Below are 26,699 nucleotides of genomic sequence, written 5' to 3'. Positions count from 1 at the left end.
CCCAAAATGCAGGCTGGTTTCTACAAAAGGGAAACAGTTTATTTGATAGAGGCCAAAATGCAAAATATAAAATGATTTTAAGAAATTAAGTATAAACAAAACTATAACTTGGAACAAAGCTCAATTGCAAAAATAGGAAAACCTGAGAATGTAAACCTTGAGAAATCAACCAGGAACCATGTATTGGAAACCGACAAACAAACTAAGAGCTGTTGATCTGTATGGCCATGCATACAGATCAGTTTGAATGGTACTGAAACAGCTTTTACAGATAATTCTGTGCCAGAAATGATCTCTTTTTATGTTTTATAAAGTTGACCCCTTTTTATTCTGCAGGCTTTTGATTCTTTTGCTCTTTATAGTAACTTCCTATGCATTTCTTCATACAACATCTCAGTACTGTAGACTCGGATTGTGATATGTCGAACTCTTAGAGAGTGTTCTTTATTTGGACTTGATGTTGTGATGCATCCTGCAAACAACTCCTGACCTGTTTAATTTATGAAGAAATAACTAAACAATAGCACTCACCTGCTCACGAAATGGCTTTTCAGTCAACTTTCCAATTACTTTTGGAGTGCTGTAATTCCTAAACCCTCCCTCTAATTTGGTCGTGAATAACCTCAAATTAAAAATGTCAGTGTGCACAATAAGCTCATATTCATCATTATAACTGATTTTTTTTTTTTTTTAATATTCCTTAGATGTCCAAGTAATTTTACATACAAGGGTGGAAGAAATGAGAGGTAACCAGAGGCTGAGGAGCTCATTCTTACCGGGTTTATCATTAATGCTGTGTAAGCAGTCGGCTCTGAAAATACTTTGCATCATCCTTGGCCTTTTGTGGTGTAGTCGGGGCACGTATTAGTGTTCAGTCTGCAGCCTGTCTTTTTACTAAGGGAAATGTTTAAATTCTCTAAATTCTCCAAACCAAAAACGTTTTGTTTTTTTATCTTCAAGATTCACCTCCTGAGCCCCTCTTGCCAAGCTCATTGGTTATGGATATTTCTGCTTTTTTTCCCCTCACAAGCAACTTAGTGGTGAATGGGGCAGGAAATAACATAATTCTCATTCTCAGTTAATCCATTAATCCGCTCCTCTGTGGAAAGTAATATAAAGTTCAAAACCAGAAAACACTTCATGTAAAAAAATAAATAAATAAATAAATAAAAAGTTCTCACATTTACAATAATCAGACGGTTTTTGGCATTTTTTTTTTTTTTTTTTTTATTGATAAGATTACTTCATGTTAGGGACAAGGCGGTACCGTGGGACATTATGCAGTCTGTGCTTGGAAGCTACTTACCTCACAAGGGCCAACAGACACGTCAGGTTTCAGAGTAAGTTGGACGTAACCTCTTGCTGACACGCCTCCCCGGATTGCCCAATAGGCTTGGCTCAACTCTTACCTTATGTACATACATTACCCAGCCAGTGAGAAGGAGCCAGAGCACGGTGATTTGATCAAAGACTTCAGCCTTTGTGTCAGTGAGTTTCTCACGGCCGAGCTGCTAGCCCTTTTCCTCACGTACAAGGTTGTGTTTTGGTTGTGTGGTTTTTCTCTATTCAGACATCATATTGTGGATGGTAAGGATCCGTTTTTAACCTCGTTTTGTTTCTTCCCATCTTTTTATCAGTGAGCATCATGATGCGTATGATGGTTGACCCCAGGGGGAGGCATTTTTTTCCAGTCCCTGTAGGCTCCCGTGTATGTGACATGTGTACATGTGTGGGGGATTTTTTTTTTTTTTTTTTTTAATGCCTGTAACAGTAAAGAGTGGCTATATTTGGCCACCTTTTCTCTCCTTTTTTCACGAGCGCTTTTAGTATACTGAAGTTTTTTTTTTATTCCCTGAGCCAAATAAAGGGAGACATACTTCAGATTTGAGGGATGTCTAGTTTATATCTGTTTGTGTTTTGGACTGTTGGAGAAATATAAGCTGCTGGGAAGACTGGCTTTTTCAGGTTTGGTAGACCAAATCAGTAATTAATTCATGAGCAGAAACAGCTGCAGATGAATCTGTAGCTGTAGTATTTATAGGTGTATATCTATTATAAACTACTGTTGATGTTGTTTGCTCTCAACATGCGTGCAGGGATGCAGTGAAAGGTAAGTGCCCAGATGCACATTTCAGAAACTTTTCAATCCAAAGTATTTTCGGCCACTTTTCTTCCAGATCCAGGCTGAGTGTTCTTTTCCCAGTCTGGCTTCCATACAGCAGTAGTCAGTGGGCAGTCTAAACGTTTCCCTAACAGTTAATCTCTTTACACAAAAGGGCACTTTGTTATGGCAGCTGCTTTGCTAAAAAAAAAAAAAGCAAATCTGTCACTACATGTTTTCTGAATTGTTTGCCTGCATCCTCACTAACTGACGCTTTACCAGTTACATTCCCACCTTTTCTTTAACTCTCACCATAAACAGTTGTGTGGTTTTAAAAATTTTGACCTCAGAGCAGGTCATGTACTAAGACTGACAAACTGTTTTGAACATGGCCAAAGGGGACAAGAAACTAAAAAAAAGTGTTGCTTTGCCTCCCCCCCTATTCCCCACTTACCCTACCCCTTTCTCCCCCCCAACTCCTGTTCTCCCTCCACCCCTCTCTGCCTGTCACGTGTTCTTTTCACAGCATAGAAAAGTTTCTGGATTAGGGCAGAATTAGCACAAAGCAGCGACGCCACTTCAGCTACACTTGCAAGCAGCACAGAAGAAGGGGGGACAGAGACGGAGAGAGCGACGCGACGGGGGTGAAGACGCTCCAGCGAACCTCCACCACCTCAGAAAACTCCAAACTTTGCTGGGCGAGAGGCAGACGAGTCCATCCCAGACACAGGGAGAGAGAGAGAGAGCGCGCGAGAGAGAGAGAGAGAGAGAGAGAGAGGCAGGGGATCTTTGCCGACGAGGTCCTGAAGGATGGAAGAGAAGCAGTTTGCTGGGATCCTGGTAAGTTTCATTTTTGTTCAGTAAACACGTGTGCGCACACTCGTGTTTTTTTTAAAAGCAGTAACATGCGGATGCAAACACATCTCAGCTGTAGGCCGCTGGTGGGATGCAGCTGCTGGACCACCAGTTGAGTCACCCTCTGGCTCCCCTTTGGAGGCCAGGTGGTTTGGCTTCATTTCACTAGGGGATCATTCACAGGACTCTAACCTGTTATGTGTTCAAAAGTAGGCTGTTGTGCTCATACTTTCCTACTTTTTCTCCCGTTTTTATGTTGAAATTTGTAACCTGGGATTAGGATTCACAGGTTTTTCGCTGAGTAAAAAAAAAAAAAAAACGGCCGCAGTTTCCCCAACAGGGTGATTATCCTGTCGGTGTTTATGTGCAGGAGACGGAGCTGTCACCCCCTGCTGTTCACAATGGCACTGCTTAACTACACATTAGCAACTAAACACGGTCCCAAAAGCCCCCAAAGTTCATTTGCAGGCATAGAAGCTCTCCTCTCAGCACACTCTCACCAGCTATCTGATCTCTGCAAGAGCTGAAAACAGTAAAAGTGGATTCACTTTTTTTTGTTTTGTTTTGTTTTTGGAGAGGAGGTGGCTGCTGATAAAACATGAGGCCAAGAGGTAAATGTGTCAGTGTCAGGCCTACACTGTTGGGGAAGCTTTAAATAGAGGTTTGGCGTCATTGGCAGTCCGGTCACCTCTCCTTCCGTCTCTCTCTCTCTCTCTCTCTCTGGCTTTCTCCCTTTAGTCCGTCTTGAGACGGCGATAACTGAGCTCCAACTCTCATCTGACATTCTTGCCTGTTTGAAGCCTTGCTTTCCTCCCCGCTGACATTTTTTTCTCTCTCTGTCTCTCTCACTGCCGCATCCTTTTAAGATGTATATCCCCGCTAAAATGCAAACACACCGTCTGAAGTTAAGAGGGCGCCGTTATCAGAGTCTCTCCCGCACAAATATTTGAAGGTGCTTGGAGGATGGAGATATAATTTTGTATTTTTTTTGGCTTTCAAAAATTGTTTGTTTGTGTTGGAGAGTTTACAGCTCAGTGACAGATAGCCAGTCAGTTGTTTGATTGCTTTGGCACTGCCGGGTATTTGTGGGGGGGGAAGAAAACCAAAAAGTTCTGTGTGTTTGGCTGTAGCTCAACAGGAGATTTTTAAATGATTGTGTCAAGAGGTAGATGTGAATACTCTTGGCTACATGTGCCTGCATTTAACTGAGATGTAAGTGGCACTGTGGCCACTAGGAAGTTACAGACCTCACGCACACAGCAGGCAAGTATAGAGGAAACAACTGAAGTATCAATCAAGTGTTTCTGTAGTTACTCCTCGCAGCCAGCAGCGGTTTGAAGGCTAATAATAATAAAGTAAAGTGAATGGATCAATTCAGGATATTGTACTGTTTCAGTGCAGGCTTTAGCTATTCATCTCACCTGAGAGAAGTTAAAATTCTATCATTTGTAATCTTTAAACTGAATTTTGTCGACCCAAAGCGTTTGAAGCCATTCTGCTGTACTGCTCAGTGAGTGCTTTACTTAAACTGCTTCTTTATGATGATTTAACACATTGAAAAGCGTAATGGAGGCACAGAGCTGCAGGTAGATCGTACGCCACCTGCAGCAGTGATGGCAGACAGCAGCTAACACACACACACACACACACAGTTTCTCATGGCTGGGATTGTTGTCTTCAGCATTTGTGGACAGTGATGCCAATTGTGTCTTAGAGATGGCAACAACAGATAAGTGTGTGTGTATCTTGCTCTCCCATCGCCAACTGTCACTTGTGTTTTTTCCCTCCCTCCCTCCCTCTCCTTGAGCTCTTTTTTTTTTCCGTCTCTCCGTGTTAGACCATGTTCTCATCCAGAAGATGATTTTGAATTTATGCAGTTATTTATCATGTGACTCAGTCTATTCATCTTTGCCTCTATTCAGAGGGCGGAAATGGTCTTTCCTCCTTCATCGTTTGATTCCACTCAGCAATACCCGTTTTTGAATTGTCTGGTTAAATTTATTTATGCAGGTCCAGGTGGTTGGTGGATGGACCAGTCACCGTAAATCTCAGGACACACAAGGCGCTCGCTTCCTGCTACTGCTTGGCTCGGCTGGTAGCCTTCTGCCGGGACTCTTTCTGTTTCAAACTTTACTCCCTTGCTCTTTCACAGCGGTCAAAAGGGAGCCCCGTCTCCTCAATCTTCCTGCGTTGTCTTTGACTGCCCTGGAAGTTACCACTTCCACTGAGCGGATGAGCAGATGGTGCCCTGGCACAAGGTTTTGTCGCATGGATAGCTGTCTCTTTGTCTTTACTCCTTAAAGCGTCTGCTGTTAAGATGTATGTATGTGGATGTGAGAGTAGGGAGGGGAAGGAGGAGGAGTTGGACTGAGGTTTTGCTTATATTTTCTGCTGGGCGCTGTATTGATATGTCTGGCCGTGCTGGGCCAGAGCTGGCCCTCCATCACCATCAAGGCCAAAGGAGGAGGAAAAGGTCAGCGAGGACTGGCTCCTGATCAGAGTTTAATGTTGGCAAGCCTTTAAGAGTTTGCTTGTTACTTTTCGTCCATAATTGCTGAGACATTTGGACTTGGGAGGGATTATCAGTGATTCTAAGTTCAGTTTCTCAAATCCTGACATTCTTACATGATAAGAATTTGTGTTTCCCTCAAAACTGAAACTTTCTGGCACTCTGTGATAAGATGATGTTAAGTCCTTAATGTCAAATTGTTTGTTGCAGCAGATTCTTGAAGCTACAATGTGCTCTCAATGCAATTGTCAAGAGATTTCTTTTTTTTAAATGCTATTTTTCATCCATGTTTAGTTTAAGTTACGAAGTAACCAAAAACTACAGAACATAAAGGAGTGATTTCCAGGTTACAACAATGCCTCCCACGTTTGTGCATTTAAGGATGCACATGCACAGGTTCAAACAAAGGGTTTTACCTTCTGACAAAACTTAAAAAACAGAAAAATAAGGCAATGAAAAACTGCATGAAATTAGATGCAATGCTACCCCGAATCATACAAGACATATTTCTTTGTATATGTAACTAATGTGTTTGAATGCTGCTAATTTGCAACATTTTATAGACTGTAATTCCTATTAGTGTGGGATGTGGACAGTAGCACAGAAGGTCCTTGGAACAAGTTATTTCCTGATCCACTGCATTCTTTACACAGATTTATACTGCCAGTAATGTAAAAAGTTGGCCTATACAGTTATATACGCATACATACATTTGGCATGTACAGTTACTCATTTAATCAGTCATGCAACAAAAGTTATGTCACTTTATTATACAGGAATGTGTTTTTCTCTGTGCCCCCCGAGTGGGGTGGGTGTGTGTGTGTGTGTGTGTGTGTGTGAGAGAGAGAGAGTCTGTTTCTCACTATGTTTGTGCGCGCGCCATTTCCCAGGGGTTGTGAGGCTAATGTGTGCTATAGGCTGTGAAGTGGAAACTAAATGGAAAGAAATAGTGGGACCCACAGCCATAACCTCCCTGAGGTCAGGATACACACAAACACACACGCATGCCTCCACGCACACACGAGGCACTGACACAGTTTAGAATACCACATAAACATATTTTAGATATGTGAGCAAGCGCTCAGATATGAAACTCGTTACCACCACCTGGATAAATACAGATGCACACCCACAAACAATCTGGGTATTTGTACATACTGACACACGCAGAACAAAACTCACACATCCAGTCTTTATGGCTCTCCTCTGTGTGTGGAGTAAAGGCCGACCAGGCTGTGACTTTTGGTCTGAAAGTAATAAATGCAAGCCCAGAGGATATATTTGGGAGTTAGCAGGGATGTGCTGAGCCTTTTAAAGAAGTGTTTCTTTTTTTTCCTGGCACATCACTTTGTTAATAGCCCTGCTTCATGTGCCTGAGCCTGTGAATGTTGCTAAATGTTGTTTTTTCTTGTAGTTTCCGCCCCATGGAGCTGCCTTTTGTGAGTACAATGTTGACCATGTGCGCCGCATACTCCTCATACACTTATTACAGGTGAAACAGCCTCTCTCCTTCTTTTTCTCCACTTATGTAAGAAACATATTGAGTTGCCAGTCAGCCGGTTTAGTTAACAGCAGTGCTCAGCAACCGTGTTGACTGCCTTTGGGGCGAAGGGCCAACAAACAGATGTGAACTAAGAGAGACTGATCTCTGAAGGCAGGTCGGGGTGGAGGAGAAGTCAGACATTTCTGTTTTTGATTTCACTCCACCCTCCAACTGATCGGCTGAATGAGGACTGGGAGGGAAAAAAATAAATACAAGCATCCGCACGGGTCACAGGCGGCGCCCAGATTCAGCTGCTGTGGCGAACATACAATTGAGCAACAAGGGCCGCAAATGCCAAACACGTCCACTGCTGGGCACTCTTGAAAAGGTAACCCACCACCAACCAACCTCCTATGTATGTTCACACACACATAGCAGAGAGGGGGGGAAAGGGGACTCCATTGTGTTTCAGAGCTTTTTAGATTTCGTTTGGAAAAAACCACTCAGGCTGAAAATTTCGTATTCTGATTTTCTTCCTCTCCACTTCTTCCACTTTTTCTTTCTGCTCCTTCAATAGATCCCACTCCCTCCCACTGCACAAAAGGGACGAGCAAGTTAAAAAGCAGGGACTTAACACTTTTTTCCATTTTTTATCCTCTGTAGTCAGTGAAATTATGGACAGGTTTGTGACATTGTGTCTGCACAGCAGAGCCCCTAAATTTCCCCCCTTTTTCTTTGAGCGTTATTATCACTTTCTGCAGTTTCCATCAAAACCTTTTTTTCTAAGGCCTTTTCACAACCATATTTAGGTAATTTGTTGCGCTTGAACCCAACCTGACCCCCCAAGGGGGGGTCTTTTCTGCATGGCCCTCTAATGCGTGGTTCCACCCCTCTGCACTTTTCTTCATTTCTTTGTTTCCCCCTCTCTTTACCCCTTTTCATGGGATGGAATCTATAGTATCATTGGGTGCATTCCATCACTGCCATCTGTGTTAGCCATGATGTCACCAGTGGGATGGATGGTGGATGGCTGGTTTGTATTGTCAACATATAGAAAGTACCGTATAAAGATTTAAAATATCACATATTTTAACATATCAGAGCAAAGATATAAAATGTCCCTTTTGACCTCTGACCGCTACCTGAAGGTCAACAGAATGATTTGAAGGTCAAAGTGATAATAATGCCATGTAGAGCTTTTTAAAACTATGTTTCTTTCTTCTTTTGTTTCTATTGACAACATATATTGATACAGCGAATGATATATGGGGACGCTAAATATCCCGTCACTTCAGCCCTCTGACCTCTTCAAGGTCAAATAAGGTCAAACCTTCATAAAATGTCTTTTACCTTAAAAACTATGTTTAAAATTCTAATGCCTTTTGTTTGGATTGGCAACATTAACGAAATGATAATGTATAGGAGGTATTCTGAATATCCCGTTATAGTTTGAATCCAAATATCATGTCACATCTGACCCTAAAATCTGTTACATCAATAAAGAAAGTATTGTTAAGAGAAAGAGTCTAGTCAGTCTGATATCCTGTAGTATAATAATAAATAAATAATAAATAAATGCTCAATTTACTCATATGCAGTTATTTACAAATCAATACCTATTATTCATTATCTGTTCATACATAATGTTGTGTAATTATCATCTGTCATGCTGCTGTTATCCGTTTTTTTGTTTGTTTGTTTTTTACTGCACAAAATACAATACTGTTCCCTTAAAAGTAAATGCTGAAGCACTCCGAGAAGATTGCGCTCTCGGAGTGCTTCTTGCTTAGTATCTGTATCAGGTTGTCCTAATGGCTCCCTGAAAAGTCTTAAATGGATACAAAATGCTGCACAGAGAGTACTAATGAGGACTAGAGAGAGGGAGAGAGACAGGTCCTTTTTCTCCCATACTTGCCTCTCTTATTGGCTCCCCGTTAAATCAAGAATTGACTTTAAAATCCTTCTCCTTGCATACAAAGTCCTGAATGAACAGCTCCCAGTTTAGCTTTAGGAGTCAGACACCATCTTTGCCTTAAGATTAGGCTTAATCAGTCCTTTTTGGTAAGGCTTTTTAGTTGAAGCTTGATCACTTGACCCTAAATCATCTCGAAGTTATACTGCAATAGGCTCTGAAGGAACATTCTCTTCTCCTGCACTTCCCTCTCATTCCTCCAAATATGTTCATCTTCCACTACTACATGTTATCAAACAGTAGATGAATCCTGTCTGAACCTGCTTGCTTGTGCTGGAGGTTTCTTCCTGTTAAAAGGGGGTTCTTCGTTCCCGTTGTCGTTAAGCGCTTGCTCATAGGGGACTGTCAAATCAATAGGGTTCTCTCTCTAATATTTTGCAGTATTAAATAGAGCAGTGAAACAGAACAAAAAGCAAATGAACAATACATTACAACAAGGCCAAAGCTTATTTTAAAGCATAATGAATAACAGGAGGGCTATTGTTGTCCCTCAAACCACAGGTGCTCATAGAAGGGTAGTCAAGGTGGCTTTAATCTCTAATGCTCTAATCTTCAAGTCATTTCTGAAAGATTTGTGTTGCTTATAGACTCAGAGTAGAATATGTAGTTGGTGTACAGTGTGCATACGCTTTTGCCATAAAGAAACATGTTTGCCTTTTTTGTTCGAGTGGCTGTCTTCGAAGACGTTTTTTTAGCGAGTGAAGATGTCACGTCTCTTCCTGGCCGTTTGCCGCTCTTCCTCTCTCGCCACATTTTAAGCGCGACAGTGACTTTTGCCACGTGAGGCCAACTTCACTCACATGTTTCGCACTTTCATCCCCAGCAATGGTCCCATATGTTTGTCAAAATGTGTATGTTGTGTGCTTTTTCCGGCCCGATTTGTTCCCGTGCCTTCTCTCCAATGAGCCCCGCGCTCCCCCGGGGTCCGAGCTAAAGCCTCACGCTATTTATACAGACCGAACAGCTGGGGCCCTCCCAGCCAAAGCAGAGCGATGAGGGGTCAGGGGGATGGGTGGAGAATTTATCATGGAAACTTCAGGTTAAACCAACCGTTGGAAATGTCTCTCTGTTCCCTCTTTCTTTTTCTTTTTTTTTAACTCTCTCTTCCTTTCCTTCATTTGTGTTTCTCTCCTGGGTTCTCAGGTGCTGGCTAGGCCAGTTTGTGTTCAGGTCAGCTGGACGGCTGGACAAACATCACTCACTAATACCCTATTCCATTTCCCATCTCCCTTCTATGTTTTCTTTATCTCCCCGCTTGACTTTTGTTTTTTTTCTTTTTCTCCACAGCTGATGTTTTTGCCCCCCCCCCCCCAATTAAAGAGCTAGCTGTTTTGGACTGAATAAAAAAAGGTTGATTTTCCCTCCGACTGCGCTTCAACACATTTTGTCTTTTGTGGCGCCAGACAAAGCCAAAGTGCTGTTGCAAAACTGATCTTTTTGTGTTTTCCTCCTTTTATCCCTGCTCTGCGGCTCCTGCAGCGCTTGTCCTATTGTGAACCTCAACCCTGTGAAGTTCTCTCCCCACTGCTCTTCCGTGCACTTATGTCATCCCGTCTTCTCTCACAACCGCTCGGGCCTAAACGCTGTGTCAGATACTTGTCACATGATCCGCTCAGGAGGCAAGAGAAAGTCTGGGCTTATCGATGCTTCAGCTGGAGGTCTCTATCACAGTCAGACGTCCCATCACAGGCGTGCTGAGCTAATGAGAGGTGAAGAGATATTAACCTAATTGCTGTAAGGGACAGATATATAGATTGTGGAGGATGTAATAAGTCTTGACATGATGTTGGCTCCCTGTGAGATTAGCGGTTCAGTGCGAATGCATGTTGATCTGTGAATGCTAAAGGGCAAGGAGACATGCTGTCAGGCAGTGAAAAAGGTATTTATTCAGTTAGCTAAAGCCCAAATTGCCAGAAGCACATAGTTACACTGAGGGTTTTTTTTGTTTATTAACCTCCTAAGACCCGAGCTCTTCCACGGCATGCATTTTTAATTTCTCTTTGATATTTGGGCATATTGGGGTCCGGTGAATGTAAAAACAAAGAATTACCAGATTTTTTTTTTTTTTTTTTTAACCTTATTTTTGCTTTTTAAGAAAAATAAGAACCACATATGAGGATATTCTTTTAAAATTTTGATAGAACAGTAGCAGTATAATGCCTTTGAAACTGGATATCAGGCCCATGTAGAGCAAAATTGAGTATTTTGGTCTAAATAACCCAAAATGTGATGTCCACATATGTGGACGCCAAGTCCTAGGAGGTTAATGGATATAATGGAAAGATTACCTATATATTAGGATTGCAAACAGTACTTAGCGCCAGGGTACACTGGATGTGGGTTTGCGACCAAAAGTCTCCAGTGTGGTTTTGTTTCCTCGTTCAAGTGGCTTCAAAGGACACAGCGAAGGCTTCGGAAGTGGATCTTTGAGTCAGCACAGAGCCCTTTTTTTTTTTTTTTTTTTTTCTTAAAAATTCACTTGATGGTCTGTGCTGTTTCTTTGTGTAACTTCCTGCTCTTCTCATCTCCTCTGTGCTGCTCGAAGCAGTGCAAGTCAAAAATAGACCTATACTTAGACTACATGGACTGGAGAGATCCTTCCAAAGCGTGCTCTGGTCTGTCTGGTAGACTCCCAAGCACTGGCTTTAGTAGGCACAGTAGCTGACCAATACAGTGCAAATAGTGAAGCTACACTTTGTGGCTGCAGATTAAAACTTACTCGAATGCACGTTTTAATATAAAAATGGCACAGTGTCAGGCTGGGCTAGTATGCTCCAGCTGACAGATGATGACTGTTCAAAGTCAAAGTGATGTTTATTGTCATCGCAAGTAAGTGCAAGTGGCATTATGCTCTCTATATATTATATATTCATTACAGAGAGGATGGAGGGATGTTGGGATTAACAAACAGGGTCCTGAGTGTACCTACAGTACTGCGCTAGGTATGAGTTCCATGTGCAGATATAAATTACACGAGCTATATACAGTGGGGCAAAAAAGTATTTAGTCAGCCACCGATTGTGCAAGTTCCCCCACCTAAAATGATGACAGAGGTCAGTAATTTGCACCAGAGGTACACTTCAACTGTGAGAGACAGAATGTGAAAAAAAAAAATCCATGAATCCACATGGTAGGATTTGTAAAGAATTTATTCGTAAATCAGGGTGGAAAATAAGTATTTGGTCAATAACAAAAATACAACTCAATACTTTGTAACATAACCTTTGTTGGCAATAACAGAGGTCAAACGTTTACTATAGGTCTTTACCAGGTTTGCACACACAGTAGCTGGTATTTTGGCCCATTCCTCCATGCAGATCTTCTCGAGAGCAGTGATTTTTTGGGGCTGTCGCCGAGCAACACGGACTTTCGACTCCTGCCACAGATTTTCTATGGGGTTGAGGTCTGGAGACTGGCTAGGCCACTCCAGGACTTTCAAATGCTTCTTACGGAGCCACTCCTTTGTTGCCCGGGCGGTGTGTTTTGGATCATTGTCATGTTGGAAGACCCAGCCTCGTTTCATCTTCAAAGTTCTCACTGATGGAAGGAGGTTTTGGCTCACAATCTCACGATACATGGCCCCATTCATTCTGTCCTTAACACGGATCAGTCGTCCTGTCCCCTTGGCAGAAAAACAGCCCCATAGCATGATGTTTCCACCCCCATGCTTCACAGTAGGTATGGTGTTCTTGGGATGCAACTCAGTATTCTTCTTCCTCCAAACACGACGAGTTGAGTTTATACCAAAAAGTTCTACTTTGGTTTCATCTGACCACATGACATTCTCCCAATCCTCTGCTGTATCATCCATGTGCTCTCTGGCAAACTTCAGACGGGCCTGGACATGCACTGGCTTCAGCAGCGGAACACGTCTGGCACTGCGGGATTTGATTCCCTGCCGTTGTAGTGTGTTACTGATGGTGACCTTTGTTACTTTGGTCCCAGCTCTCTGCAGGTCATTCACCAGGTCCCCCCGTGTGGTTCTGGGATCTTTGCTCACCGTTCTCATGATCATTTTGACCCCACGGGATGAGATCTTGCGTGGAGCCCCAGATCGAGGGAGATTATCAGTGGTCTTGTATGTCTTCCATTTTCTGGTGATTGCTCCCACAGTTGATTTTTTTCACACCAAGCTGCTTGCCTATTGTAGATTCACTCTTCCCAGTCTGGTGCAGGTCTACAATACTTTTCCTGGTGTCCTTCGAAAGCTCTTTGGTCTTGGCCATGGCGGAGTTTGGAGTCTGACTGTTTGAGGTTGTGGACAGGTGTCTTTTATACAGATGATGAGTTCAAACAGGTGACATTCATACAGGTAACGAGTGGGGGACAGAAAAGCGTCTCACAGAAGACGTTACAGGTCTGTGAGAGCCAGAGATTTTCCTTGTTTGAGGTGACCAAATACTTATTTTCCACCCTAATTTACGTATAAATTCTTTACAAATCCTACCATGTGAATTCATGGATTTTTTTTTCACATTCTGTCTCTCACAGTTGAAGTGTACCTCTGGTGCAAATTACTGACCTCTGTCATCATTTTAGGTGGGGGAACTTGCACAATCGGTGGCTGACTAAATACTTTTTTGCCCCACTGTAGCTACAATGTCCAATATGGTTAGAATAGTGCTTTATTTATTGAATGTTTGCCTTCATCAGGGTGCACTGTTGTGTGTGTTTGTTCTCAAACTCACTAGTTTAGTATTAAGATTGCACCACTGTATGAGTTCAGCCACTGATCACCAACTGTGTTTGCTTGACCTTGCATTTGGAGTTTGCTCTTTTTCTCTTGTTCTTTTCATCCCTTTTGTTGTGTACCACAGTTTTGGTTGAGTCAACTCAGTTCAAAGTAGATACGTTGCACAAGTTGTGCGTTTGTTTGAGTTGACGATGTAGTTGAACCAGGAAATTTTTAGAAAAAAAATAACTTGATATCAGAAACTCGTGTCAACTCACCTGAGTGAAAGAACATTTTGTGTGACTGTGCAGTTTAGTAACTTTTAGCTGAATATCAATTGTGTTGACTGGCCTTTAGGATTACAAAGCTTTTTTTTTTTTTTTCAACCAACAAAAGAAAGGCATGAGTTATCTGTCATGATTATGCAGTGATATTTGAGTTTATTTGTCAGTGCAGATAAGAGGGCTTTCAAAAAGGAGAGACGAGCATGACTGCCGAGATGAAATGGAAAGCAAAATCAAATGGAAAGCGATTATTTCTGTCTTCACACTAGTGTTTTCATGTCCAAGTGGTGCATTTTTCTCACTTTCCTCCATCACGTGCCCTCCACTGTCAAAGCAACTTTCTCCTTTATACTTGGGAGATTATCAGAACTCTGTCATTACAAAAGTCAAAGTTTAACATACACAACATTACCACAGTAACCATAACTGTTAGACTACACTAAATGGTCTTTGTCAAATTTGATCTTCTGAAATAAAAAAAAATAAAAAAGATTTTCCATAAGAAATAATGTTACATAAAAATTAGGTGAACTTTTCAAGCTATGAATTGGTGTTATTGATTAATATTAGGATTAAACATATGGCCAGACTTACTGAACATGTCACAGTCTGGTGAGGGCAGACTGTATGAATTGAAAAAAGGACCCAAAATGCAGACTCCAAGGAACAGGGAACAAAACTTGAATGTTAACAAAAGGTGAGCCGTTTAATATGGCTGGTAGAAAAGGTACAAACAAAGGGCAAGGCAAACTGAAGCAAAATTAACACAAACCTAAACTGGGGAATCTAAACAAACAATAAGAAAAACCTAGACAAGAAACTTGGAAGCATGGCATGGACAACAGACGACCTGACAATCACACACTGAAAACAGAGGACTTAAATACACAGGAGGTGATTAGGGGAAGTGGAGACACATGAGGAAACAGCTGACTAGGATAAACATAATGATGCACAGGCAAGAGTAAAACTAACCGCATGAGCACAGAACACAAGACCCCTTTTCAAAATAAAACGGGAAACATGCAGACTTAGACACGACAACCAGAACTTGACAACGTAAGACACAGACATGAAACGCATGAAGAGCAGGGGAGATTTAACATGGTTGGAAACGGAGGGGGAAATAATAAGAACTAGAAACACTTAGGCATGATAATACAAACTTGATAACATAAGACACGCAGCATGAAACACGAAGGGTGAGGGGAAGCTTAAATACAGGGGAAGAAAACACAAGGAGTCTAATAACCAAATGAACTTAGATAACCTAATGAACAAAATAAACTCAAACTTAAAACGCTGGGTCAAAAGACCCAGGACCATGTCAGAACAGGGCAAAATAGCATGTGGGTGCAATCCCCAAATAACGCCCATCAGTGCTTAGAGTTTCACAGCTACAAGAGAAGGAAAGGTTTGACAGGAGCATCAAGCCTGATTGTGATTAAGTGGAACTGCCTATTTGAACATAATCCTGAGTATACTGTAGGGTGTGTAATACCAGAGGCATTGTACTAGCTAAGTAGTTTTTTCCTGATATGTGATTAGTTTAACAAGTGGCCAATGTAAACCAAAGTTCTCCTGCTGTTCCAACTTATAAGCTTTCATCTCCCAACCCGGTTGGATGCTACAGCTGCAGGACATAAAATATCTTCTATTACTAATCTTCTATTAAGTCTAACTGAAAATGGGATCCATTTAATAGCTAACTGATATTTCTTTCAAAACATTAACATATGTCTTGCTATATGGATATTTTGAGCAAACCTTAATAGTGGGAAATAGTATGAGCAAATCAGTGAGCTGGTAGATGAAGGGTAGCAGATTCTGCCAATGGGCAGACCTTAAGATAATAACATTAATACTTTTTACCATATGATTATAACATGTGGACAGATAAAAACAGCTGAATGCTTGAGGGCATGGTCATAAACCCAAATCCATGTGCAACAGTTTGTACATGTACAATACTTTACATCTTCTATAGCATCCTCTTATAGTATATTCTACAGTACTGTCTTATGTCATTGCCAGCTGCCAACTATTAAGAACAATGTGTAAACAACCAATGCTGATAAGTCACACACCACACACGCATGCCATCTCAAGCCCACATTCTTCTTTCTTTTAACCTAAAATGAATCAAATAATGCATTAAATTAATGATTCATTTGTAAAATGTTCCCCCACTTCTCTTTGTGTGGCCCAAAGTCAACCTGCTTTCTTATTAGAGTTGGATGTGCTTAAAATAACACAGCAAGCACATTTTAGTACCTGCTTTACAAAGTCTGCTTAGTAAGCCTCCTAAAGAAACGTAAGACCCAGGGTACATTAATCTTCAAATTACTGCATATTGTTTAATTGAGATTCGGTGTGAAGCCATGTTTGGCTGAGCTGGAGCTTTAAAGTAATTCCTCTATTTCCATTGTTTGCTTTAAACATTTAATGGCAGAGTCCAGGATCAGTGTCTGTGTTAAAGCATTAGACTTACCTGTAATAGAAGCTGGCATGTGTTTGGAAGCTAAATAGACAGCCTTGAGGAAAAAAGGAGATCCATTCTGACCTTATCAGTGTTCTGCTGCCTGCCCTCTTCATTATTTGACTTTCGGCTTTTGGCCGTTGATGTTTCCTTGCTTATATTTGAAAGCTACTAGAATCCATGCCAGTGGTTTCCAGCCAGACTTCTCTTAAGTTTGAATGAATTAATCTACTAGGTCTCAGGCAGGGGAGCTATTTTCATTTAGTTTTTTTGGCAACTGCTTCCATCTGGAGTTAAAGTATGATGTTTTTGCTTCTTCTCCCTCTGCTGGCATTACAGGGTTTATTCTCTATGATCTGCACTGAGATATCTGTTTGCGCAAAGAAAGATATCCTCTCTTTGGACTTGTTGCAATCGAAGCAAGCAAACAGAGAAATTAAATGTGCAGTTTAATAAGTTGGCATTATTTTCAGATGCAGCATCTGTGCTTCTCCAATTAGAGTTAAATGACCTAACATAATGGGGCAATTAGTTAATGAAACAAGGACCCCCTCCCCTCCACAAACTGCAGCTACAGCCACAACAAACAATTGTTTTGAGATCTGTTTGACCCACCAGATTCATACTGGGTTTTCTTTCACTGATTACCCCGACACTTACTGCCTGCATGATTTATGTGTAGTTAAGTGTCAGTATGCGTGTGGGTGGGTGCACTTGTGAAGCTTTTCATTTTCTTTGACTTAATCTGAGGCCAACAGACTCTCTGGAGGCAAAGCTAGTAAGAAGTGGCTGGATCCCTGTGGAGGAACTAATGATTGGCCGTAGTTTTGGCCTCAAATGCGTGCTTGAATACCCAGTACGCTCATATGCACATGCACACATCCATATTGTTACAATAGGTTGTTATATCCCTTAAATAGCCCCATAAAAGATACTAAGATTCACTCCAGTAATCTCATATTTCACAATTTCAAAAAATTTGCTTTCACAAAAATGGTCTGTGACATACATTGACACAAAGCACTGGCTCAAACACCAAAATACGCAGACACATGCACATGCACACACTGAAACTTTTGCCTTGGAAAAACCAGCCGCCATTGCCTGCTCCACTAGTATTTGCCGTCATAAAAAAACCTCTTTGCATAAAAGCAGTGAGGCATTATCTATGCAAATGTGACTCTTACAACTAGAAGTGCATTCTACATGTTGCACAAAGCCAAACTGATACCACACTGTAGAGCAGTCCCACTGTAGGTGCCTCAGATGCAGAACTGTGATTATATATCAGATTTTTCCCCAGTGGTCGGACCACCCCAGCAGCAAAGGAGTGGGTCGCACTGACAGGCTGTATTGTGCTTTAATTATATGTTTCCCAGCTCGTCTGGATAGCTGCTGCAAAGAAAGCCGGAGCCTTTGTATTCATTAACATGAGAAATAATTGCATTTCGAGAATGTAGAGATTGCACTGAGCAGGCTTCCTGAGCTGGTGCTGTCTTCGCCCTGTGAATAATCACAGATAGTGATGTTATCTAATATGTCTCTTATAACTTTAAGTCTGACCTGTACAAAGACTTAATGCGTTTTATAAATTTCTGTCTAGTGTTGGGGTAGCTACTGTGAATCTATGCACACTCATTAGCCATGGAAGTGGTTACAAAAGTAGCAAGTTGCTCTACAAGGTGCTAAAAAGTGCCGTAAATAGCAAACTAGGAGCAACCTCTGGGCTGAAACATGAAAATAACAACCACGGCTAGATGCTAGCAAGCTAGCTAATTTCAAACATTTCAGAGCATTTTAATAGAATTTATGAGAGTGTAGCAAAGATTTATTGTGTAGTAGAATTGATTCAAGAAGTCTGAGTGAAGTCCTAGAATTTTCTTTGCCTTTTACTGTCACATATTACCAGGTATCGGTCTCTGTGCGCTACATCGTTACAATTTACCGATTTAAGTTGCTAAACAAGTATGCTAGCACAAGCTGAGAACATAGCATTCCACCATATTCTCTAAATAAAGTCAGTTATAAAATAACAATGAAAAATGTGAAAACTACAGAGTCAATTTCTACTGCTACTATTGCTAATACTTCCTCTCAGCACACTGAGTAGGGCGGGTTTATGCTAATGACTCTTTTATCGCCTTCATTCTTTTTATTCCAGGGGAGATTCAAATGCTGTGAACTGATAGATGAATGAACAGCATCCTGTCTGCAGTGCTTGTCATGTGTTAAATATAACTTGAGGGCTTCCACTCAAGTGGTGTTGGTCTACTATTGTCCACGGCTATCAAACACCCATTAGGCTGGGGGCCAGTTGCCTGTCAGCTGTTGACATAACTTCACATTTTGATGTTAAACCACATCCGGAGGTTGAACTGATGCTGAGTGACTTATTTAAAGACACCGTCTTATTCTCCCGCATGAGTGATGTTTTCTTCGACCTCTCAATCACGCCCCCATTTTGGATGCACTTTTATCCCCCCCCCATTTCTGCTTCCTCTTTTTGTTGTGGGTAGCCATTAGCCATATGGTGCAACAATGCGCGCATCAAAACAGAGGCTTAGGAGGGAAGCGCTTAAAATTGAAAGGGTGTTACTCTGTGAACATGTTGCGGAAGAAGAGGAGGAGGAGGGCTTTGGCTTGGCCAGCCTCTCGGTGTGACCTGGTGGGTTTGGGGGGGCTGGAGGCTGGGTGGGCATTGGCAGTGTCAGGGTGTAGAGACGGACGAGGATTTGGAAGAGTCAAGTACTGCTGAAAGGGAAGTTGTTGGTGGTCTGCAGAGTTGCAGCAGCTGCCTCTGAAAACAAACGGAAGAAATAAGGGAGACAGAGAGAAAGGGTTGGCAGGGTGGGGGCGGTGGGGGGGTGGGGGTCCGGTGGAAGCCGTGTGGGCTCTTCACTTGTGGGCTCCTCACTTTTTTTTTTTTTTTTTTTTTTTTTTTCCTTTTTTTGTTTCCTGGCTTTAATCTGTTCGGAGAAAGAGAGAGGGAGTGCTTGGCCAAAGCCAATGGGACCTCCACGGGTCCCCCCCCTTTCCAACTTTACTCCGGCCAGCTAAACTAGAAGTTCGACACCCCCCTGTCCTTTCCACCATCACCACCACCATGGGTCCTCCTCTCTCCCACTTACTTGCTCTGTATTCAGCCTAGGTGCTGGAGTGACAACGAGCCATTCATTGTGGAGGTAGAGGGAAAAGACTGTGGATCTCTCCTGTGCGTGGGTTTTTTTTTGTTTTTTTTTTTTTTTTTTTCTGGGGAGGTGATGGTGGGAGATGAGGGGGGGGGGGCAGTGGATGGCGGAGGAGAAGGTGGGAGGGGGCATATTCCTGAAATGGTGAAGTACGACAGAAAAAGGAGGAGGCGGGGAGTGAGAGAAAGTAAAAGAGTTAGAGGAGAAAGAAAGGGAGGGGTGAATTAAAGTAAGAGCGCAAAACGAGGGAGGAAGGGAGAGCGGGGTGGATGGAGGGGAGGCAGAGCTGGACTCACAGTGGGAAGGTGGGGGGGGAGGGAGAAGGGAGAGAGAGTGGGCTACCATGCCGAATGAGCAAGAGAGGCGGAGAGGAAGCGGAGCTCCATCAGATGAAATGAGGTGAAAGTAATTCAGGCATTAATCAAGCCAGGGCAAAAGGGAGGGTATACTGTGTTTCCCCCCCCCCCCTTTTCGCTGCGGAACTGAAAGCCAAGGTGTGAATGAAGGAGCCCACAGTGGCCAGCAGAGAAGCACCACTGGGTCACAGCATCAAATCATGTCCGAGTCGAACACCATTGCTGCTTCCACTGCGGACCAGGTCAGTTCAAGTTATCGTTGTTTTTTCTGGGTTGTTTTTTTTTTTTTTAATTTCTTCTTTTTTTTCTTCTGTTTTAAAAATTTTGTAACAGAAGCGGGCACGCGGATGTTTCTTCTCTATCAGGTGCACCTGACGCTTAAGCGGAAGGAGACCGCTAGGAATACAAAAGCTGAATCCCCCCCAAAAAAAAGAAATCACAGGTTCAGGTCAGATGTATATTATCTTTAGATCCTAATTCGGAAGTAGTTAGAGGGAGTTTCTAAGAGCAACCGAGTGAGTGTGTGTTTCTTGGACTATCAAAGCAACGATTGTTTTGCCCGGAGCTGCCTGGACAACGGTACAGGGTCCTGAAAGAATTGAATTCATCAAGACGAGCTATTGTCTGCGCCGCCTTATTTTTCGGTGATCATTCAGGGGGTCTGTGACGACTCAATACCCCCCGCACCACGTGAGGAGGGGGACGCAGCTCTTTAAAAACCCGACCACGTGTGGCAGCCCTGAAAAGTTTTATAAGTAATTGCAGTGGGAAGTCCGGGCTAGCGCTGTGAGAGATGGGGTTGGTAAGGAAGTGGGCTGGTCCGCCGTGTGTGTGAAAGAGAGTGACAGAGTGGAAAAGCAGTAGCGTCCAGAAAGGGACGATATTTATACCCCCCAGCCCCCAGCAGCCCCCCTTTCCTCCTTCGAAAGCGCCTTTAATTGCACACTTTGGCACATACATCCTTTGCTCCGCTTCCTTTTATTAACTCTCGGCTGACTTTGAAACAATTAAATCCTCGGATCTGCTTAAGATAAGATATACAGTTATTTCTTACAGCAGGTAGAGACAAAAAGACGGGGAAAAAAAAGATGTGTGTGTTTTGTTTTGTTTTTTTTTTTTGTTTTTTTTGTGTGCATGTGTGTGAGCGTTTGACCTTGCTGCTGGCTTGTGTTGTTCGCCAAGTCCTTGTCTCCTGTTTCCGATTGCTGCTGTCAAGGCTGACTCAGCCTGCTGTAGCTGTGCAGGCAAATACACACGCTGAAAAAAACACATACAGACTCACACCTGCGGGCATATGCACACAAATGTTTCAAGTTATATGTGTTCTCATTCAAACAGGTACTTAAATTACTCACGTACACATCCACGAAAAAGGAAAAATCCTGGAGTGTAAGGTTTTGGATCAGAATTCTGAAGAAATCTGGACCGTCACAGTGTGTATGTGTATGCAGGTGGAGGCTACTTGGGTGGATGTGTGTGTTTGCTTGTTCTTACTGTGAACAATTCCCTGAAGTGGCATCCACAACTGACAGCAGTCCACATGCTAATCCACTGATTCTGGACAGTTTAGGTTTGGTAGCACAAGCGCCACATTTCTCCCAAAGCTTTGACTGACAGGACTTACTGGATCTTTCAGGACTTCCAAAGTAGGGTTGCCTGTGCATATAAATGCAGATTTCACTCCATTGCCCGTCGAAGTTAAATGCTGGCATCATTACCCGTGGAGTGCGAACTGAACTCTTAGAGTTCTAATTTGTGCATGTTTGCAGATCTGCCTGCTCACATTTGAAGAGAATTATAATTATTCATTCAGTTTTGATGGCAGACTCACTGTCATATTTTTTTTTCTTTTTGAATAGAGTTTGCAGATGCTGCTTTTTGTCTGCAATAAAAGCTGAGGAGACGTGGTTTGAGTGTTGACTGAAAAAAAAATGAAACAAAAAAACAACAACCGTGACCTCATAGAAGCCCCCCAAAAATGAATAAAATACAAGTATGGTATCTGTTCATTGGAGCAAATGTGTTTGGGGTTTTTTCATTCTTTTTTTTAATCAGCAATTAACAAGCCTACGAATGAAAAAAACCTGTTTGAATGTGATGTTCAGTATTTTATCTTGTATAAGGTAACGTCTGAAATGGACGATTAAATTTTAAAAGACGAACAAAAGCCTGTTAATGGTAGTTTATTAACAGTGTTCAGGAGATCGATTTTTTTTTTTTTTTTTGCAAAGGCAGCCTCCACCACCAAAGTTGTGGTGCTTTCTTGAGCTGTCTGCATGTGCAAAACGGCAGCGATAGCTCAGTGCTCGCACAATGACCATGTCATTGTGGATATATCCACCAAAATGTTCATTAAAACCCATTCAGAGATGGTGCTACACATGTTACAAGCTATTTCGCACACTGACTTGGTGACCATTCCCTCACCTGAACCCTGTATTTGGGAAGGCAGGTGTTGGAGCGCTAACATTCCCGCATTTCACCATAAATTGTGGGGTATTTGTAGTTCCTGTGAAGATTATGCATGTATGTAACTTTTTAAATCATTATTATAGCCTGAGGCTTATTAAAATATATGCAATATGTACAACCTGAGGTTGTGTTACCAGCTTGTAAATGCTTGTCATGCTATAAGTGTTAATTATATAGTGCTCAAAAAATTGAAGGAAGGTTTGAACCATGAGCAGGTTTTGCTTTCATTTTGGGTGTGATTTTGAATTCGGCCCTCAAAGGGTTGATGATTTGTTTTCAACACTGTCTCCTTTTGTATGTCAGTAAAGATTTTCAATTTGAAATTTTTATTCACGAAGTTCTGATGCGTGATTAAGTCATTTTTTAATTTCTTGAGGTGTGTGTGTGTGTGTGTGTGTGTGTGTGTGAGTGAGAGAGAGAGAGTAGTTGGCTTTTTAATATAAATTATGTGTCAGTTTTCTACTAGTCATTGCTTTTTTTTCCCCTAGAGGTGAAGGATATAATCAGGAGGTTTGAGGGAAATCTCTGTGCCGGTACTGTCTGAGCTGCTTACTGTGGAAAGATTCAAGTGCTGGCTGAGCTGATAAAGTTCATGAGACAGACAGACACACACACACACACAGTGTGACACGATCAGAATATGAAACAAATAACATCTGCTAAATTTGGCAAAGGCATCTGTGGATTGTGTTACAGACATATTTACTGAAGTTTGCATGTTAACTAGGTAATCTCAACAGGTACTCGTAGGTAACTATGTAATCCAACCGTCCTCTCACCTCTGTCCAATCTGAGAGGAGAAGAGTAAGTAGTGCATCCCAGAGATTATATTCATCTTTGCTATAGTTTGTTATTCTGACCTGTTGTCAGTCATGTTGAAGGGCAGTGACTCGATGAATGAATCATGTGATGTGACATCCACCCACTCTAACACTAATTATGTGGTAAAGACAGAACAGGGCATTTCTGACACAGGAGAGAAAAGAGTGATGCACCGTGGGCATGACACCAGTGAGATCATACATAACAGTAAATGGTTTAACCAACTGCAATCCCCTACTCAGTGGCCTTTAAGAGCATCGGTATGAGAAGAACTGAGCTGCTCTTACATGTGTACAAACAGTAAAGTGGAACAATAGGCTGGCAAAGTATTTTAGTTAACTTAAAGGTTATAGCTTTTATTTTAAAAAGGAAAAAAAATAATACTCCTTTTAATTTAAAGTTACATTTTTAAAAAATGGGTTACATGAGCTTTATTTGAATATTTGATTTCAAACCTAACATTCATCCAACGGCACCATTGATTTTATTTGGCTTTCCTTTTTTCTTTTTTTCTTTTTTTTGGTCCAGGTGCCTTTTAGTCAAACTCGTGACTGAAACCAGTGTCGTTGGATTTCCTCACTTCCAGACAGTCTGCATGTAGGAAAAAAAAAAAGAGTTCTGTTCTGGCACAGCCCTTGCCATTTTCCTTATCGTTATCACAGTCTTCAAATACTTCTCCATTTTCTAAAATCATCCAATATCCTGTCTCAAAAGTAGCGTGGCTGCCCAGCTTCGATCAAAACTGTGCTCCTTCATTTCCGCTGTCATTACACGGGTCACGTCCTTCCTCATAGACTATTGTCCCAACACGGCAAGTACGATCTACCGCTGAGGTCTTGTGTGATTTCAAGGCACGCTTGACTAATAATTGCAATAATAAGAAGTTCAGATGGATCTGGTAATTGCTAAGTGAGTGCTTGTGATTGGTCTTGACACACATCCTAGTGAAAGAAGAGATGAGATAGATCAGAAACTATTTCCATATCCCGAAAATGGCTCTGAGTGCTCTGTCATAGCTTTGACTTCATATTGTTTTGAGAAAGTGATTCAGCCTGTCGTTACTTTAGCAATCAATTATATATATATATATATATATATATATATATATATGCGCGTGCTAATCAAGTAAATTTCATCTGATAAATTCTGTCAAATTTACCATTTTACATTAGACTTGTATAGCAAAGTTGCATGTAATCACATTACTCAAAGGCAACTTTTTTTTGAGGCTTTTGAGTCTCTTAACTTTTTTTGTTTCAGATTTTCATAACTCAGAGTGCATTTATAGCTTCAACAGCTGACCCAGATTGTTGCTTTGCAGATTTTCACACAGTGCTTTGACAAGAAGCGCTGTTGTGCAGAAAAGTTCTTCCACTGTGGAGGCATTCATCCAGCGCTGCTGCACTCCAACACCGACCTTTTCTGTTTATGTCTGCCTTCACGGGCGTACGTCGACATATTTAGCCTGTCTGCCCTGCAGGCGGTCACGGTTTTAGTGCCAGTTGATGTTCTAAAACAACCCTTTTAGCTTAAACATCACAAACGGATTTTTTTTTTTTTTTTTTTTTTTTTTTTTTTGGCCACAGTATTGGAAAAATAAACCTTATCAGGAATTAAGAACCATATTGGAATGGAATCAACTGTGAAACATCTTTGGATGTCACATATAATGTTATGGTTGCTGCTAATACAGTTCAGTACATTACATCTAGCGTAGGAAGCCAGCAGGGGCCCACACATGAACACACACACACACAGAAAGAGAAACTCTGCCCATCTGGGGGCAGGTGTTGCAGTTTATGGAGCGTAAGTGCAAAGTAGCCGTGTTCAATCACCGCACCAAGGCTTAGCGAGTAAGGGAACAGACACATGTGGAAGCGAGAAACGAGAGAGGCTGAAACAAATTTAAAAAAAATGTATGTGTGTGAGTGAGTGTGCGTGTGCCCCTTGTCCATCTCCCTGTGGTGGCTCTAACCTTCGGTCTCATTCTGACTTCACTAAGTTGGGCTTCCGGGCTCACAGCTGCTTTGCAGAAGCACAGCCTCATACTGCATCATACACAGCAAACTGATGATACATGCATGGTTCAACAGAAGAATAGAAGAATTAATGATGGATAGTAAGTGATTGGCTTGCTAAAAGGAGAGCTGTGTAACTGATGGGAGGGATAGAGAACTGTGGGGAATTGTTATTGCTCAGCTGTTTTAACGTGCAAGTCCAGTTTTCATGCTGAGATATATAAATTCACACAATAGATTCATTTTTTGTTTGTTTCTTTGCTTAAAAATGAAATGCTTTTTTTTTTTAAATTTGATTTGATTTGATTTGATATGATATACCTTTATTAGTCCCACAAGGGGAAATTTTATAAGGCTGCCGACCTATTGCACGCAATGGCGGCACCATCTTACCCTCCGGCCATACATACATTACACAAAACATCACATGGGGAAGACAGGTCCGAGAGGTATAACAATGGAAAATGCACCACATTAATTTACTACAAGTTTGTGCTTTGACTTCAATTTGACTCATGAATGTAAAATTTAGTGTAATAGCTTCTCCTTAGTGTTTAGTGCCACAGAGTTTCAAAGTTTGTATAGCGGCAACCTTCGGTCCTCCTTTGCCGCTTCTGCAGAACGTAAAGTTTCTGACTCGTGCTCTTGTTAAGTCGCTTGGATGCCTTCCGGTAGCAAAAAACGAGGCGAAGGAAAAAAGGGGCAAAACATTTATTTTCCATACAAATCGAAAGGTACAAAACAAATGCCTCTGGTGGGAGCTCCGTTTATATTCCCTTTATGTTACAACAAAAAATAACATTAAAACGGCGACGGTCAGAAAACTGTTGCTCCACGTCCTGCTTCCTTACCTAACCTTTTACCCCCCCCCCCCCCCCCCCCCCCCCCCCGGAGCACAGCCTATTATATTATAACATAAAATGATCAAGATTATAATAGAAACTTAAAGATCATGACAAATACTTAAATATGGCATGATGTAACTGAGCAAAATATTGGCCTGGACTTGGCTCCAACAGTTTGTGACCAGACTTTGGGGGGATCATAACTTTCCTTAGCAGGAAAGCAGTATTTGATATTTGATAGCTAAAGTCAAATCCTTCTTTTTCTTTGGTAATCTTGGGATGGGATGATCCATGCTTTTATCACAGCCATACTGGATTATTGCAGTTCTTTATTCAGTGGAGTGGGTAAAGCACTACTATATCAATTACAGTTAGTCCACAATGTTGCTGCTACTATGGCTCCTGAGTGGTACAAAGAAAAATATGTTCATATTACACCAACTCTGGCATAGTTCCAGTGGATACCTCTGCAGTTAAGGACCCAGTTTTCATATCCTTTAGTTCACTTATAAATGCTAAGAATCTGTCAGAGATGTTACATATTGTTGCACCCTGTTGAATGCTTAGGTCAGCTGGTCAGCAGTTGTTAATAGTTCCAAGCATCACACTGGCCTCTACTGCCGGTCAGTCCTTTGCAGTCACA

The 26,699-nt window shown here is 41.8% G+C and overlaps 1 protein-coding gene across 2 annotated transcripts in view; it reads left to right on the top strand.

Annotated features, from left to right (window-relative positions):
- slc6a9 (solute carrier family 6 member 9) overlaps window positions 1-26,699 on the top strand; it is an 84,791-nt gene that overhangs the window by 12,916 nt on the left and 45,176 nt on the right. Inside the window, exon 2 of one of the 2 annotated variants that reach the window (XM_085438065.1) lies at window positions 2,628-2,941. In XM_085438065.1, coding sequence (XP_085294191.1) covers window positions 2,912-2,941 — 30 coding nt within the window. In that variant the 5' untranslated portion in view covers window positions 2,628-2,911. Of the gene's footprint in view, window positions 1-2,627; window positions 2,942-19,886; window positions 20,142-26,699 lie in introns of those variants that run through there. The other variant, XM_085438064.1, reaches the window with a different exon arrangement.

The sequence above is a fragment of the Copadichromis virginalis genome, linkage group LG18 (assembly GCF_057382275.1).
Source record: "Copadichromis virginalis isolate Kocher_CV1m ecotype Utaka linkage group LG18, C_Virginalis_male_GT1.1, whole genome shotgun sequence".
NCBI lineage: Eukaryota > Metazoa > Chordata > Actinopteri > Cichliformes > Cichlidae > Copadichromis > Copadichromis virginalis.
The sequence above is the reverse complement of the archived record's forward strand: the minus strand, read 5'-3'. Positions and strand labels throughout refer to the sequence as shown.